Source organism: Lissotriton helveticus, chromosome 1_1 (assembly GCF_964261635.1).
Source record: "Lissotriton helveticus chromosome 1_1, aLisHel1.1, whole genome shotgun sequence".
NCBI lineage: Eukaryota > Metazoa > Chordata > Amphibia > Caudata > Salamandridae > Lissotriton > Lissotriton helveticus.
The window spans coordinates 1863636975-1863655857 of NC_136057.1; the positions used below are offsets into that span (position 1 = coordinate 1863636975).

The following is an 18883-nucleotide window of genomic DNA, read 5'->3' on the forward strand; positions in this document are numbered from 1 at the left end:
GGCACAGTGAGCCCAGGACCTACGTCTAGGCATACCCAGCACACTTAGTGCGAGAAAGCAAAAGACACACAATTGATGGACGGAAGGCAGAACAAATCAAAACATTCTCCCCAGTCAAGAGGTCTTGAATTGTTCTGCATTCCATCCATCAATTGTATGTCTTTTGCATAAACTACAAGCCTTGCATCTCGTTGCTTTTGCTCCCTGCTAGTCGTAACCACCATACTCCAAATACTTATGCTGTGGTCCACTGCCACACGTGAACATATACCAGCAAAGTGAAAAGGACCAGTTCTAAAATGGAGAAAGAAATATGTTTGTAAGCTCCTAAGCGTCTTAAAGTGTAAAGAAAACACAAATATCTACCTTCCCCAGGTAAGATTTTTCGAACTTGTGTTACTGCAGGAAGTTGATTACTTAACCTCTTGTAGTGACCCTCATTTGGACCAAAATTTCAACTGCATGTGCAAAGTTCTACATGGTCCAAAAACGAGCATTAGGAAAGCAACATCACAAACGCTGCTCCAAGATGCTTCAAAAGTCTGATCTGAAAGATAAACTGACTGAAGTAATCCTAGCCTCTGATTAAATCTGTGAGTTTGCAAGAAAACCAGTAATCCAGACCTCTATTAAGCCTCTGACCCACCACACAATTAAGTAAACCTGAACTCTAAACCTCTACTACACTTCACAGAGAAGTTGGTAATGCTGACCTGAGCTATATCTGTGACCTGCACAGAAAATACTGAGCTCACAATACCTTACTGCTGCGTCAAAGTATATAGTAACTCTAGCTTCATAAAAGATTTCTGAAATTCAGTAGTTCTAGAGAAGTGCACCTCTGACTGAATAAAAATTAAATGAGCACTTAAATCTGTTATCACTGTGCCTCAATCCAAACTATTTCCGCGAGTAGACTTTTATGGTCAACTAATGCCAAATTGATTACGTTGCAAGAATTAAGGCAATGAAATGGGGAGGAAGGAGTTTCATCAATAGCACTGCTAAGCTATGGAACTCCCTCCCACTGCATCTTAGGTCAATACCCACCCTTCTTGGCTTTAGAAGGGTATTGAAGACGCGGCTGTTTAGGAATCAGTAATGCACCAGCTTAGTAACTCATTGTACACAAGCGCCACAACACCTTCGGGTAGACGAGCTTTATAGAAATGTATTTAACAAAACATAACAAGATAATAGAAGAACAGGAACGAGGGGTCCTCCTACCTTGTCTATTATAGACTGCATGTGGGATTTATGGGACTGGTCCCCATATAAGAGCGAGGACCACTGATCTGGAGCAATGCGTAAACCCGCCTCCATAGCAATTTGCACAATCTGTGAGTCATGCTCCCGCCGTAAGGCTTCATAGGTCCGGAACTCCTCCTTCAGTTGCATAAGGGAGGAGTCTTCATCACGCTTAGTAACCTGCGGAGAAAAAAGAACAAATACATCTAACACACCTACCACACAGGCACTAAGACCACAGACAAGAGAAGACCAGGTCTTACAACCATTACACAGTGAGAGCAGAAAATGGGCGACATGAAAGACGCAAGAAATTAAAATTACAGTCTACCATAGTAACTACAGAGAACAAAACACTGGACAGGAAGAATAAAGAACTTGCACCCTTATAAAGACATGACAGGGACACTAGAACAACAAGAGTGTAAGGAGAGACTTGTTGCATGGTGTATTTATATCCACTAAAGCCCTACAGCATAGGTGACAGAAGGAGTTCAGAAACATAAGATGTGAAGCGCTTAAAGTCATATCAATGTTAGGACAATTACTGTAGGATACAAATGAAGGAGAGAAGTGTTAATCGCCCTTGTAAAACAGTTGGACAACAAGCGTGACTATATACACATGGGATGTAATGATGGCATATATTTTTCAAAAGGCTCAGGGACTATCTGAAACAGGCTCACACCACCATTAAACAATAGCAACAAAACTAAAAACAAGCAAGTGCCAAACCCCAAAGGTGAATAGAGGTACAGTCTCAAGAAGAACCAAGGGTTACCTTAGTATTACCTCTGCAGGTGTGTTCAGCTAGCTAATTTCATAAATACCAACAAATTCACAAAGCCGGTTATATAATTCTCAACGGGCAGGTGGAAATCACAGTGAATGACAATCTGAAAGCATGGACTTTAGAAGCGCATAGTAATGATACCTTCTCAAACACCAGTAAATGGACAGAGAGACAAGCTTACCTTTTTGTTTCTCTACATACTCATGCCCACATTAGTTCCCAGAGTAGACTTTGCCAGCAAGTGATGCACTTTGGGACACCAAAGTTCAGACTCAATCAAATCCTCTTGTTGCCCCAGCAACCCCAATCTCACCTTGAAGCAGGACGCTCTGTAAAGTAGTTGGACAACATGCCCAATGCTTGTTTTAGAGGCTTGAGGAAAACGCGGTTCAAGTCGCTGGACAACAAAGAGAACCAAGACTTTTCGGGATAGTGCAGAGCCATCTTCCAGGGCTAATAGGACAAGCTTTAGGGCCTCCTCCTGCATCGCTGGGAACAGACAACAAACAGCACAGTCAGACACATATTAGAAAAGCATTCTGACCAGAGGCATCAAGAAACATATTACTCTGTAATTATCTAGTTGTAAGGCTGTGTGGCTATTTGGTTAATCAGGATCTGATATTCTAAAAAGCTACATACCTGTAACAACCGCTCTCCAGCATGGTTTTTATAGCTAAACATAGATGCTTCAAATAAAGATGGCCATCAAAAGGGAGTCTGCTGGATAACACCATTTATATGGCTAAACCAAAATAAACAATATGTTATATTTGCTGTCTAGTTCCAGATTATCAATCACTAGGTAAGTGGACCAGAGAACAGGGGATATCAGCATATAACTCAGGTTAACTAAAAACAAAAAGGTATGGGTGAACTTTCTACCCAAAAACTTCCAGGTGGCTATGACTTCTGTGGAAGTCAATGTAATAATGGGTGTGGAACCACAGATTGCTTCCATTGGAGGTTAAAATATTACTTACTTCTGACAGTCAGTTTGGAGTCTGTAGTGCTGTAAATTGCTTTGCATTTTTTTCTTCAAAAGAAGTGCTTTCAGTATTAAGGTGATTGGTGATACCTTCCCTGAAAGAAAACAAGTTACTTACCTGTAACTTCAGTTATCCAGTATTGGTATCTTTCATAGACTCACATGCCTGAATCATTCCCCGTCGCCGAGGCGGGAGTCCCACGGTAAATAAAATAGCAGTGCCAAAGGTAAAGAACAGTAGTAGGCCCTAAGGAAAAGGCCTGAGGCCCAAATCTTAGTAGCCTATCTACAACATTATGCTAAAAAGTCCAAAGTCTTTGTCCCAACCAATCAGCTAGCAGCACCCTCTAGAACCCTCTCTGCAGAGCCCGTTCTCTTCAGATTTTCGTTAGCACAAGTGGGAAATGAGTTTTCCAAATAGAGAACTGACTCTCCGGAGAGGAGAGTGGGTGCATGTGAATCTATGAAAGATACCAATACTGGATAACTGAAGTTACAGCTAAGTAACTTGCTTTCTTATCCAGTATTGGGGTATCTTTCATAGATTCACATGCCTGAATCAGAATAGCAAGCAGTATGCCAGGTAGGAGTCGGTTGCAGATGGTGGAATACTTGTACTGATAAACTCCCAGATACATTACTATTAATAAACAACAAGAGTAAGGCAACTGAACTTTTCATAAGTAAAACATGATCAGAAATTTAAAAAAACATTCATAGAGTAGTAAAAACATGGATATCTAACGTCAAGTACATCCATTTGTTAAAATCGAAACATATATATATATATATATACATATACATATACATATACATATATATATATATACACACACACACACACACACACACACACACACCTAAACATACATTGTATCTGTATATCAATATATTGAAATCTCTGTATAAATACAAAAGTAAAGAACACAGGTTACCTGAAGTTGTTCTTAAAGAAATAGGTGTCGTAAGACAGCCTGACCACCTGCCACATCCTCTTGACTCGTTGATTGCAGGCAGTAAGGTCTCGTGAACGTGTGGACATTCTTCCATGTCGCAGCACAGCAGATATTTTCCAGCGTCACCCTGCAAACAACGCTGTAGACGCTGCCACATCTCTTGTGGCGTGAGCCTTGACCTCTCTCAGTAGTGGTCTATTCGATTTGATATGGCAGAAATGGATTGCAGAAGCTATCCACCTGGAAATTGTGGCTTTTGTGACTGCTGTACCGAGCGTGGTTTGACCGTCAGCCACAAATAATTGATCAGATTTCCTGAAGGTTTTTGTCCTTTGCAGGTAGAATTTTAAACATAGTTTGATGTCTAAAGAATGTAGTGTTTTTTCCGCCGGTGTAGTAGGACTTGGAAAGAAAGCTCTCAACTTCACTGGTTCATTTAAATGGAACTGTGATGGTACTTTAGGTATGAATGTTGGATTCGTTCGTAGAGTAACAATCCTTAGAGAAATGCAGGAAAGTTTCTTTAATAGTGAATGCCTGAATTTCACTTACTCTTCTGGCAGACGTTAAGGCTAGAAGTAGGGCGACCTTCCATATGAGATACTTGATGTCTGCTTTATGAATGGGTTTGAATGGATGTTTCTTCAGTTGTGAGAGAACCATATTGAGTTCAAATTCCAGTGGAGGAGGCCTAACCAGAGGATAAGCTTGGAAAAGACCGCTCATGAACTGTCTGATTAGAGAAAACGAACATAGTGAGGGAATTTATTTATTTATTTATTTATTCAAAGTTTTATATAGCGCGAACAAGATCCTTACAGATATCAGAGTGCTTCACAAAGACAGGGTAGGGGCAGTAGGAGTGAACAGAGATAATGGGAGCAGTATAGTAGTCACTAACATGGTAGGATAATAGTAAACATACATAAAACATATCAATATACAATCAGGTAAACAAGTAATATAAGATGGTACAAGTCATTGATCCCACTACAGAGGTGTTCATGTGCACCTTGGGTGTGTGGATGGCTTGTACCAAAGTCTTAGTGTAGCGAGAACACTGAGTGGGGGCATCGGGAGAGTGAATCAGTAAACCAACGTGTATCATATATTGGTAGTGACATCATCAAGTTAGAAGTATAGTCTCAGAGGACAAGGTGAACAGTGATACAAAGCAATGCAGAATCTCTGATCCAGCACCAATAAGGTTCAGGAGATCTTGGCCAGAAGGATGGTTTTCACCTCTTTCTTGAAGAGTGCAGTGGAGGAGATCAGCCTAGTTTCAGGCGGGAGCGCATTCCAGATCCTGGGTGCCATTCCAGAGAAGGAGCGCTTGTATGTTTTCTCTTTCCGGAATCTACGAGGTTTCAGGAGTAGGTTTTTTTGTACTTCTATTGGATCTCGAACCTCCTGATATAGACAACTTTTGAGCGAGGTAGTTGGGTGCATTGTGGTGCACGGCCGCGTGTGTCATAACTGCAATTTTTAGCTGTATTCTGGCTTCAAAAGGCAGCCATTTTAGAGACTTTAAGTCTGGGGATATATGCGAATGTTTTCTTGAGCCAGTAATGAGTCTTGCTGCAGCGTTCAGGGAGGCTCTTAAGGGTGCAGTTGTGGATAGCGGGAGTCCGCTGAGGGCCACAATTCCGTAGTCTATTCGAGGGATGACTAGAGCTTGTACAGCAGTTTGGAAGTCTTCGGCAGGGAGGAAAGGTTTAATTTTCCTCAATGTGTTGATTTGGAAATTAGCTGCTTTTGTGGCTTTGCTAACGTGCTGTTGCATGTTGAGCTTGGCGTCGAGTGTGATGCCTAGGGATTTCGCCGAATCCACGATGGTAGGTTGGACATTGAGTGCTGTTAGGTTATTGAGCCATGTTTGGGTGGTGGAAATTTTCGCCGGGGGTGAGATGAGTAGGAACTCGGTTTTCAGAGCATTTAGTTTGAGGTGATTATCTGCCAGCCAAGATTGAGTGTTAATAAGCGTGGAATTCAGATGTTTGATATCTTCCGGGGATTGTAGCTTTATGTTGGCAACTTTCCTGAACCTGGATAGAGCCAGTAGATGGACTTTTATGGATGAAAAAGAGAGACCAGAGCGAGCCAGATGCAGTAGATAAGGAAGAATTTTCTCTGCAGGAGCTTCTATCGGGTGTATACTGTTAGAGTTACACCAAAAGCAAAACCTCTTCCATTTAAGACGATGAGTCTTCAAGGTGCTTTGTGCTCGTGATTTTAGTAAGATGTCACGGCAATCCTGAGGAATATGAAGGTCTTGAAATTCTAAGAATAAAGGAGCCATGCGTGTGATTTTAGAGATTGAGGGTCTGGGTGAAGTATCGGTCCCTCGCTCCGCGACAGCATTGTTGGAGTTGGTTGGAAGAAGGCGGATTGGACGGTCCTGGGATAGCAACAGAAGTTCTTGGAACCAGTACTGGCGCAGCCACCGGCAAGCAATCAGGATGAGACCGCAGCCCTCCAATTTCATCTTGCGCAACACCCTTGGTATCAACGGGATCGGGGGAAAAGCGTAAGCACAAATCCCTGACCATCACATGGACAGGGCATTCCCCTGTGACCCCTGTTGAGGGTATCTGCTGGCGTAGTACCGGCATTTCTTGTTTTGCTTTGTTGCAAACAAATCCAAAGTCGGTTTGCCACAAGCCTGGCAAACTCTGTTCACTTGAACGTGTTCTTATTCCCATTCGTGGCAGTCTGATAGGGACCTGCTGAGTTTGTCTGCTATTGTATTGTGGAGGCCTCTGACATGCTCTGCCTCGAGAGTTATGTTGTGAAGTGTTAGCCATTACCATAAATCCTGAGCTTCCTATGACGATGTTGCCGACCTTGTCCCTCCTGGTTTGTTCACGTAGAACGTGCTGGTGGTATTGTCGGTTTGAACTAAGACCGAACACCCTGCAATCCTTGGAAGGAACGTTTGCAAGGATAGGAAGATTCCCCGCAGTTCCAGACTGTTTTTTTTTTTGTAACTTATTATATAAAACAAAAGGAAACAACACATCAAACATACAAGCAAGGCAATACAGCAATAATACAGCCATTAGGTCTGCGCTCAAGGAGGACGGGAGATACATGACAATAGGAGAAAGAATTTTCGAATACAGATGAGGGGAGGGTGCCAAAGGCAGAATTGCATATGAACAGCACCATACACCACAGCTAGAAGGAATGTAGTCAGGGCGACTGGGAAGGACTAGGGATTGCAGTGAGTGGGGGTGTCAGTTCCAGACTGTTGATGTGTCATTGTCTGTACTTCTGAGACCATTTGCCTTGTACTTGTAAATCTTGGAGATGACCTCCCCATCCCTCCATGGACGCATCCGTAGTCAGAACGAAGTCTGGAGGGTTCTGTATGAACATGAGTCCTTGTGTCAGATTGGGTAAGAAGAGCATCCACCATTCGTGGAGTGACTTTGATGACGCCGTCGAAGCAACCGGTCGCTTGTTTCCACTGAAGATGTAGTTCCTCCTGTAAAGGTCTCATTTTCAGGTGCGCCTAGGGGATGAGATTTATGGTTGAAGAACACATTCCCAGGAGTGAAGCGAACAGGCGAACAGAAAGTGACTTTCTTTTTTAAACCCGACGTGTCAATTTCTGTAAGTGAAGTTGTCTTTCTTGAGATAAGAAGGTGTTGCATTGTATTGTGTCTAGACGTGCTCCCAGGAACGACAGGATATGCTTTGGATGCAATTGGGATTTGAATGTTGAAATGGCATTCTTTACATTGTGCTTTGAAGGACCTTTGATTAAACAATCTTTCAAGTACAGGAAGACCTGGATTCACCAAGAACGCAACGTTGCCGCTACTGGGGCCAGGCACTCTGTGAAGATCCTTGGAGCCGATTGGAGTCCAAACGGGAGCACTTTGAACTGATAATGGGCGCCAATCACAGCGAATCTGAGATACTTTCGATGTTTCGGATGAATCGGGATGTGGAAGTATGCGTCTTCCATGTCTAAGGAAGCCATAAAATCTCCCTTCGGGCAGCTCAGAATCTCCGACAGGATGACCATACGAAAACCCCGTTTTTTGAGGAACCTGTTGAGGTTGCGAAGGTCCAGAATTAGTCCCCATTCTCCTGATTTCTTTTTGATGAGGAAAAAACAGGAGTAGAAACCTGTCCGTTTCTGAAGAACTGGGACCTTCTCTATAGCGTTCTTGAGGAACATTGAATAAGCTTCCTTGAACAATAAGTGAAGACGAGGGGGAGGGGGTCCCTTGGGCAGAGTCGTTGGTGGCTTGGTGACAAATTCTAGGGTGTGCCCATGCTTTACGAGGTCTAGCACCCAGCGGTCGGATGTAATTTTTTGCCACTGATCTAGGAAAAAAGAAATTTTCACGCCCATAGGGAGGGAAGGAAATGTGATTGGCGCCCGGCTGAACTCACTTGTTTCTATGAGAGTCTCGCCCTTGATTGTTGGAGCGTTTTCGGCCTCCTTGGCGAGAGAAACCAGCCTTATTGGATTGGTGGTACAATGATTGATAAGATTGCCGATATTGAGGCTGATATTGTCTGCTCTGTTGATGGTAACCTCCTCTGGAGGAATAGCCACGCCCTCTAGCACCTCTGAATGTTCCCCTTTTGTACTGTAGGGAACCCAAAGATCTTGCGGTATCAATATCTGTCTTGATTGCTTGGAGGGCTTCATCAATATGTTTGCCAAACAAAGATTTGACGTCAAAGGCCATATCTAATATTTCGGTTTGGACTTCTGGTCGGAAGGTGGTAGCCTTTAACCAACCTTGGCGCCTGAGAACTGCAGCCCCAGTTAATTGCCTGAAATTTATGTTGACAATATCCAGAGCGCAGTCAATAGTTTCTGATGCTGCGCGCTCTCCCTCCAACAAGATCTTTCTAGCCTCCTGTCGTTTGTCCTCTGGAACAAGGTCAATCAGACCCGCCATGTCCAACCACATTTGGCGATCATAACGCCTAATGATCGCTAATGAATTCGCTGCCCTGATGCAGGCGGCAGCCATGGTTGAGAACTTTTTACCAATGAGGTCAAGACGACGTCCCTCTTTGTCCGGCGGTGTAGTGATGGGTGTGGCCGGATTTTTAGACCATTGTTGGGGCGGCCTGTGAAATGACTGAATCCAGCCTTGGGTGACCAGTGAGGCAGGATGGGCTGTTGATCTGAGCACAATATTTTTTATCAATCCATGGAAGCACTGCAGGCACGGATGCAGGATTCTTCATAATCTTGATGCCTTCAGTCCATATGTAATCTATTATTGGAATTGCTCTGGTAACTTTCCTAGCCTCACTCTTTGAAATCGTGGAGGAAGCAATCAGTTTGTTCCACAGTCACTGGAAGCTGAAACCTAGTAGCAGCACGCTGCATGAGATTATGAAATCCACCTATATCTTCTGGAGGTGGCTGATGGTTGTGGAGTTGGTGGAGACGGTATGGGAATAATATATGAATCATACCGGATCCAAGTGAGGATTCTCAGGCAGTTAGCCTTCTTCAACTTCTTCATCCCAAGAAGTGTCCAAAGTTTGAGCAGGCTGAACAGGCTGGTGCTGTTGAGGAGGTTCTGTAATTGGAGACGTTGGTGCCGGAACCACCGGCTGAGTTATAGGATCTGGAACTACCACAGGCTACGGGTGGTGGAACGACTTGCTGTGGTGGAAAGCGCTGCCTATAATCAGCTAACATGGCCTGCAAGTCCTGAATGAGGGTAGGAGGCAGATGGCTGGACTCTGAAATCCAAGAATGCCTCTGGTATCCTGTGTGGTGAGGAACAACCTCCTGGTAGTAGTGTTCCGTGTAGTCTTCGTCTTATTGACATTTAATGTTCAATTCTGAATGATGACTAGCTATTCCAAATGCTCCTTCATCGTCATCATCATAGTCATAGTCATCACCCTCCTCTTGGGCATGTGTGTCGAGGAGGTGAGACGGAGTAAGTGGTGATATATGCGAACACTCTTGCCTCTGGAAAGATTTAAGCTGGAAACTTTTCGAAGAAATAGGCGTTGAAAAAGTTTGCACCGCAACTAAAGACTTAGTAGAAGCAGGTTCCACTCCTGTAGATGGTATGGTCGTTGACTGGGGCAAAGACGATAAATTCACTGTCGATGGACTCTTCATTTTAGTCGCCGTCGACGAGATCATCGTCAATGAGGCAGACGTCGACGGGACCATCGTCGACAGGCTCGACGTCAACGGGACCATCATCGACGGGCTCGATGTTGACGGGGCAATCATCAACGGATTTGACTTCTACGTCGACGGGGCACTCGTAGACGGCACAGAAGATGTCTTCGTCGACGACGGAAGCTTTGTCGACTGTACCTTCATCAACGAGTGTTTAGACTGCTTCGTCAAAATGAGGCTTTCGTCGACGGATCATCGACGACTACTTTTTTAGAAACTATGGAAATCCTCGTCGACAGGATAGGAGAAGTAATAGAAGTAGTAGAAATTGTCGCAGTCGACAAAGGAGCTGAAGATGTGACAGAGATAGTCGACAAAGGTAAAGCGGAAGAGACAGAACAGCTTTTACTCACTGTTTAGATTCATTGCTTTTTAGAGTCCTTGAGAGCTGAAGCTTCTGTAGACTGAATAGGCCCAGAGGTTTCAGAAGGACCAGAAGTGGAGTGTGAGGATTTGAGATGTTTTCTCCCTTCACTTGACGAACTGTCCCGAGATCTTGCTCTCTTGCTGGAGTTTGAAGCTATCATCATCTTCAGTTGAAAAAGTTTTGAGCCACAACAGGACTCTAGCCTCGCTATCCCTTAGAGTTTTTGAAGGGAAGGTTCAGCAGATCTTACAATCTTTAGCCTCATGCTGTGGGTAGAGGCAATAGATACAGTCCTTATGTTGATCATCAACATGGACTCTTTGTCGCATGTTCTGCAGGGTTTGAACAAGGCATTGGCAGACAACATGAGAGAAAAACTGAGTAGCACTCAGGGAGACTCCCTTCCACACGACGTGCGGTGAAAATCTGAGGAGAACTGGCTCTTCAGAGAGGGTTCTAGAGGGTGCTGCTAGCAGCTGAATGGTTGGGACAAAGACTTTGGTCTTTTTAGCATAATGATGTAGATAGGCTACTAAGATTTGGGCCTCAGGCCTTTTCCTTATGGCCTATTATTGTTCTTTACCTTTGGCACTGCTATTTTATTTACCGTGGGATTCAAGCCTCGGCGACGGGGAATGATTCAGGCATGTGAATCTATGAAAGATACCCCAATACTGGATAACCCACAATGCTCCGGCACAGACTCCATACTTATGATTATGCTTTTCCCCTTATGCTCAATGTACATGTCAAAACATTATAAGGGCTGCATCCTGAGAGAGGAACAGGTTGTAAGTACAAGCAAATGGAAACAGAAAATAAAGTGGCTTGGACAAAATCCTGTCAAATTTCATCTCCGCTCTAGAGTGGCACCTCGCCTCAATATCCCATCATACAAGATAAAAAACTATAGGGTATATCCTTCTCTGTTCAAGCAGCCAAACTATGGAGCTCTTTACCCTCAAATATAAGATCCACGGATAATGATCTTATCTTCAGAAGACTACTCAAGAATGTGATCTTCTCCACATAACCACCATACTTAAACATAAATATACAGCATATCCCTCTGTATCTAAGCATTTATTTGGACAATAGATGTGTACCTACGTGTGTATTGCTTTGTATAAGCATGCATACTAATTATGTTTTTAAAGATACAGATATTTGTTTGTTCTGCCTAACAAATATACATATTACTTGTAGTTACATTATTGTGTTTAACGTGTATATAAGTGACAGCATAAATAAGTACATTTTTATAACTATTTACCAACAATTGCTTCACAATTGAATTACCAAAAAACTACATTAATTGGAAGTACAGCAAAACTTGAAGGTCTGAGATTATTGAATGCAACTTTAATCTACATAGATTGCCTTCCTTGTACGTGTGCCTTCCATGTGCATCTTTACATTGTTTACTTTGCTTCTAATTCAGCATATCCAATGCACTATCCTATATCTCACAGTGTCCTCTGCCTCCACTCTGACTCTTCTCAAACCTCTTTCTCTACTACTCTTTCCAATGAACTACACCATTTCTCACCCTTTACCGCTCTCAATATATCCTCTACCTCCACTCATTCATCCCAAAACCCATACCACTTTAATCCCCAAAATAACCAGTTTGAGACTCTTCCCTCCTCTACACCTCCTTGAATCATCTCATATCTCTTACTATTCAGATCTCCCAAACACGCCTTTTTAAACCCTCCCCTCCGACTCTTCTCCCTCGCCTTTACTCACTCCAAATCCCCTCCTACTGCTATGAACTTCGAAAAAAAAAAAAAAGTTCAGACCTTTCCCTCTTCTATCCCTCCACTCTTCCTTTTCAATCCAAATAACAGACTAACATGTCAAGTGCTCAAAATATTTTTCATATTTCCCTATATTAACGACCCACTAATCCCATTTGTGTTCCGGAGTAGCATGCTACCCGCCAGAAAGCGTTTCAACACCTTATCAGGGGGAGAAAGCTATATAAATGCAAACCCTTCCTTTTTCTATCCCTCCACTATCCTTTCACAATCCAAATAACAGACCAACATGTCCACCGCTCAAATTAATTTCATATTTCCCTAGACTAATTCACCATTATCCCTTTTTTGCCCTTTTTTGGTTCCGGAGAAGCGTGTTACTCGTTAAAAAGCACTAATCAGGGGTAGTAAGCGCAATATAAATGCAATTACTATACAATATGAACCTACATCACGGCAAACTGCAAATAGACTGCTACAGGTAAGTAATATTTCCATCTGAATGTGCTGGTGGAGATCCTTAATGCAGTTGCTTGCGAGCTGAAGTGGAAGGCCTCTGGAACAAGGTTTTAAGTACAGTCTACTTGATCTGTGCTTCTTGGCGGCCAGGAATGCACGCTGTGCTAGTGGGATACTGCCAGCTCCTTTTTTTTGCAAGTGGAAGGTGCTCTAGGTACCGCATATGTGAGCCTTTGGATGTGACATAATTTGGTTGAATACTCCCAACCGTTTATCTAGCAAGGCCTTCTTTTCAGATTGTGTGGTCAGGATATGGTTGGGCAAATGCTACACACAACTATTGTGTCTTTCTGAAGGACAGAGAATGGTTAACATAGCCTATAATAGCTCTAACAAATGTAAAGCGGGTAAATTGACAGACTGCGTAGCTCAGTAAAAAGGATGGCAAATTAATAGACTGATTAACATAGAATACCAACACTACTTTTCATGAAAAAAATAGAGACAGAGGGAGCAAGTGACAAAGAATACACGGCTGCCTTCTGTAAACCTGCATGAATGGTTCTTTAACTGACAGTTTGTTTACTCCCTCTTTGAAGAGTCCCCTAGATGACCTGTATTGGATACGAGTGGAATATGTCAAAAGGCACCATCATGAGCTTAGCGAGGAGAATATGGAGAACAACTAGCAGCCCAAATACTGTTTTAACACCTTCATTGCTTTAACAACAAATTAGGTTTTCTCTTTTGCATATATGCAGCTATTGCTACCCAATCAACAATTATGGAAGTGTAGGCACAGGCAAACATACCTGACCAATTTACCCATAGGACATTGCACAAAACAGTGTATATACATGGAGAGGCAGAATATAGGCATTTTGATTTGTGTGCAGCTAGAAAACAGGTTGGGGGTCCCCTAGGTGTGAACGGTTTGGTTGCGAACGGGCTGGGAAGATCAGCAATGTCACTGCCCACCCAGGAATGTGCTCTAATAACAAGCGTGAATGATGATAAAGCTCCATACAGCTTGAGCCATATTGGATAATTCTGGCAAATGTATGCTACTATTTGTCTATGTAGTGCTTGGTGGTCATATCGTCTGTCCCAATCATTCCTATCTTGTTGTGAAGTCTGCACCACCACTGCACCACCAAAAGCTCTAACACCTTCCTGTAGGGACACCTGAACGAGAAGGTTGCTCATGTAGGCCACTCGACCTGTCCTAGGGTAAGCTTTCCCTGTGACAGCAATAAGTGCGGCACCTAAAAAGCATTGAGTTGGTTTAAGAAACAAGTGTGACTTCATGGAATTGAGTGCAAGTCATTTTGCTTGAGTCATCCACTTCACCTGCCAATCATCCATGTACCCTATACACGTGAATCTAGCTGAACTACATATGTGCTAGCACCACGTGCAGACATTTAGTAAGAAACTTACAGTCCTAGAGCTGCTTCATAGGATCTTCAAAGAAGTCATAAATGTTTGAATAACATTTCCCCTGCAGGGAGCTACAGAACTATGAGCTACATTTGCACATCTAATTTCAGCACCAACTACCTCTTAGGTTTCTGAGAATTGCCCTTTCCAGAAGAGCCACCACATTGAACTAATCAAACCCTCAGTGCAAACTATATTGCTTCTACAGAGGTTATGTTCCGTATACTTGTAAACCACACTATCAGGTGTGTGCGCACCAAGCCCTTCCTATGGTAGGTTGATTAATTGAAAATCCAGTTCTTCAGTTTCTTGCAGAATTCAAAAGAGAGGAGAGGGCTCTGATGTGGAATAGGAGGCCTCAACATCGAATCTTGAAGCCCAAGGAGTCAGGTACATTCTGAACGAAGGAAAATATTCAGAATTATAAACCCACTTTACCCAGTCTTCAGAGCTGCACAAACTCACAGTGATGCAAAGAATTAGATTTTAAATTAATTGTATCCAATATTATTTGCAGAGTTTAAAGCTCAGGGTCCAAAAAATCTTCAAAAACAATGCCCATTACTCAAGGCAGACAATACAAAAGAGACCTACTTAATCAGAACAATAAAGGAGGCAGAATAATCACTGGTGTTCGAACTCTAGAATGCATTGCGTACTGACCTGACAAACAACCCAAAACAAACTACGGGACAGGCTCACAGAGAAGCCCCTTCAAAGAGGTGATTGCAGAAAGACGTTACCAGAACTGAGCTCCGCCCCTAACATCGAGGAAATGGGCCACACCCCAACGAGGAAATGCAGGACCCTGCCTAAGACATCAAACAAAGGCTAGGAAAGAATATTTCCCTGTCCTAACCTTATTTTCCATTACATTTAACAGGTGGCCCCTCGTGCAATCCCTTAACAATTAACCATGTGATGTTGCAAAGTCGACGCCAGGTAACAAAGTGGTGCGATATAAATAAAAAATATTTAATACAGAAACAGTTTCCAAAAAAAACTTTCCAACTCAGTTGGCCATGTGCCTTCCGCCAAACAATGCACCAGGTGGCCCCCGCTGATAAATATTGGGCTGTAGTTCCGTCAGAAGGCAGACCAAGCCTTCAATCTGATGAGAGAAGGTGATTTACTTGGAAGACTAACAACCCAGTACAGAATGAAATGTTGCAAGCTATTGGCCAAGAAATTCTCTTTAAGCTTAACTAATGATTTAACCAAGATGAGTGAACAGATTCCAAACTGCAGGTAATGATAGGGATGTCTTGTATAGCTCTATTGAAAGGTCACCCGAAGCTCTGTTCCCAACTCATGCACCAATAGTCTTCCCTTCACGCTGCATACCTGGTCCAAGGAACTGGCACCCCCGGGCACGGACAGCAGCCCAAAGATTGGAGGAGAGCTGTTGAGGATTCTGGTGCTGGAGGATGAGTTCTGTGACGGTTCTCTCGCCCAGCGAGCGTGCAGCCCGCATGGCCCGGATCCGCCCTTCCTCCTCCACCAGCTGACAATGCACCAGGGTCACTAGCTTCCGTTGCATTGGGCGGCTAAGCACGCTCTGAGTGCTGCTGTTCACACCAACACCTATGAAGCAGATAAGAAACACTTCAATGAACATCTGAAACACCAGAAAACAAACACACATCTTGTTTTAAAGTTAATAGTGGGTTTTATATCCTGGGCTAATTATGCATCTACGGATTTGTTTGCAAAAATTTACTTGTTTTGTCTAAAGGCTTGAGATTGTTTCTATCAACTAAGTGCCATCTTTTTAGGGGGTGGGGCTGGGGAGGAAAAAGTGAGAAAAATAGAGGGATGTGTTGACAAGCTTGCTTTCGCACTGAACTTCACAAACTCTGGGGATTGTAACAACACTTTGTGAAGTACAAATTAAAGCTCTACAAATGTTCAGAAGAGGAACCTTTGATAATTGAAGAAGGTACAATCTGCAAAGAGTGGAGGCTTGATCATAGTCTAAAAACCAATAGCGATAATCTTTTACATTTTTGTTTTGATATTTCAAAAACCTTTATTGAAAAAAATTGCACAGCACAGTTACAAGATTCCCCAGTTGCAAGGGACTAAGCACAGTGATACGATACAGCAGAGACTACCTCAAGCTTGTGAAACTTGGGGACAATGTCAGGGAGAAATGTCATGTAACCGCTGAGAGGATGAAAAGTACAACAGAAAGACACTAGAAGTAGAGAAGAGAGGCGGAAGGAGCAGAGGGGAGCAAGGGCAGAAGGGAAGTAGCTCATTGACCTTCACCGGAGGCCGCTGCAGCGGGGCGCCAGCATGGAGCACGGGAGAGGTCGCAGGGTGCTGAGAATCATGGCTTAAAAGCTAGGTCACAAGTGGACCCCATATGTCAAAAGGGCGAGATCGGGCTGGTAGAAGGTCCCAGAACTCAGACAGGAGGGTCTGGCAGTGGGACACGTCCTCGAGCCAGAGGGCAACCTTAGGCGCAGGACTACGACCCAAACACATGGAGACCCTGCACCGCGCGAGGACCAACAGCATGGCAGTCAAGCGGCGGGAGGCGTCCGGGTAAAATTTAACAAAGCCTAAGAGGCAGAGGGTCAGGTTGGACCAGTGACGAAGTGATTTCAGAAATAATAGCACAGACCTCGCACCAATACGCAGAGACCCGGGGGCACAGCCAGGTGAGGTGGGAGTAGTCAGCTGCGGGCGCAGAGCAGCCCAGGCATCTGTCACTTGCGATAAGTCCTAACCTGTGCAATTGGGCTGGAGTTCGACGAAGCCTATGTATGTACTTGAAGTGAATACGGGCAGACGATAAGTTGGGGATAGATGCTTGATCTGATTACAGCAATACAGTCAGTCGGCTCCAGAAATTTCGACTCCTAGGTCTTCGCCCCATACAAGGCGTGCCCGGTCAGAGGAGGTGGAAGACGCTGCCAGTGTGCAAGCATAGATTTTAGTGATCAATTTCTTAGGAAAGGGGGGTGCATAGAGAAGATCGAGAGTGGCCATCGAGGGGGAGGTTGAGGGAACATGGGGTGAAGCTTCCTACAGACAGCCCTGAGTTGGTAGTAAAGCAAGGTGTCCATGCGGCCAAAGTCTGCGGCAAGCGAGAAGAATGTGTTCCCAGGTAAAGGTCTGATACTATGGAGAGCCCCAGGCGAGGGCGTGTTTACTCATCCCAGAAGAAATTGTGAGAGAGTGCCCTCTTTCTGCATGGTTGCCCTCACTTTTTGCTGATTTGCTGATGTGCTTTGGCTGAGTGTGCCCTGGGCACCTGCTAATCAGATACCCAGGGCTTATGTTCTTTCCCTAAAACTGCATTGAAGCCTAAACCCAATTGGCATCTCTGGGCACTGGTCAGCCCCTGGTAAATGGTACCACAGGTACCCAGGGCATTGTGACCAGAAAATGCCTTCAAGGGCTGCAGCACTTATTGTGCTTTCTTAGAGGTCCTGTACCTTCACACTCACACACTGCCTTTGCAGGCTCCATGCTTTGGTGCAGACAAAGTGAAGTCGACAAGGCATACATCCCTGTGTGCCATGCCTACAACCCACTGCCCTGGCACAGATCAGTCACCCCTCTAGCTGGGTGCACTATACCAGTGGTGAGGGTACAGGTGCATGAGCCCTGTACCCCTACAGTGTCTAAGTCCACTCTTTGATATTGTAAATGCAGTACTGCCATTAAGACTATATGGTGCTGGGAGTTTGTCATTACGAACTCCACAGCACCATAATGGCTAAACTGAAAACTGAGAAGTTTGGTACCAAACTTCTCAGCACATTAAACCCACACTGATGCCAGTGTGGGATTTAATGAAAAATGCACACGAAGGGCATCTTAGAGATACCCCCTGAAAACTAACCTACGACTAGTGTCCAGGCTGAGTAGCTACTTTCAGCTGCCAAAACCAGACATGTTTCTGGACCCCTGGGTCGAGAGCCTGCTGCTCATGGGGGCCTGAAATAATGCACATCCTGGAAGGAGGTGCCAAGCCTCCTCCCCCAGGATGGGCAAGGTTCACGAAGGGGAAGCTTCAAAGACTTGCCGCCTTTGTGAGCTTTTCCAGGCCACTTGCTGCTTTGAGAAAGTGGAACCCACTGGTAATGACCCCCACTGGGGGGGCGGGGGGGTGGGGGGGGGGGTTGGGGGGGACCAGCGGGGAAAAACAAGTGAGGAAGCGAGATGTGCCCATCTCTGCCAACTCCACCCCTCAGGTGGGGGAGATGAGGTGAAGCACAACTCTCCGTCCTCGCCATCATGCAGATGGGGGGGCGCTCAGCCAACCAGGGAAAGGCTTATGCCCCCCGCTCACGGGAAGGTGGCATAATAGGGGGTGTACCCACCCAAGGGAAGGGACCCATTGGTCCCTACCTTTTACCTACCTGTAACGCCCCATAATCTAGTATTTAGGGGCACCCCTGAACCTTGCTTCCTCAGACAAGAACCAACTGCAAGAAAAGAGGAAGGACCGAACAGTTGTGCCAAAGCTAACAAGAGGAAGACGCCCACTGACTTGGCCCCAGCCCTTCCGGCCTGTCTTCACCTCTAACCTGCTCCTGCAAAATCCCGTTGTGTCCTGCAGCCAGCAACCTCAAAAAGCCCGGAGGACCTACCTGCCGTCAACCACAAAAACTGTCTCCCGTGAACACCGGATTTGTTCATCTGCAACCTCTGGCTTCGGCAGGACACTGCAA

General features: G+C 44.5%; 1 protein-coding gene across 12 annotated transcripts in view; it reads right to left on the bottom strand.

The window, feature by feature from the left end:
• RC3H1 (ring finger and CCCH-type domains 1) overlaps positions 1 to 18883 on the bottom strand; it is an 885277-nt gene that overhangs the window by 636948 nt on the left and 229446 nt on the right. For all 12 annotated transcript variants that reach the window (XM_078641742.1, XM_078641721.1, XM_078641675.1 and 9 more), the window contains exons 4-6: positions 15540 to 15779; positions 2355 to 2530; positions 1228 to 1428 (exon numbers count right to left, since the gene is read on the bottom strand). In XM_078641742.1, the coding sequence (XP_078497868.1) occupies positions 1228 to 1428; positions 2355 to 2530; positions 15540 to 15779 (617 nt within the window). The remainder of the gene's footprint in view (positions 1 to 1227; positions 1429 to 2354; positions 2531 to 15539; positions 15780 to 18883) is intronic.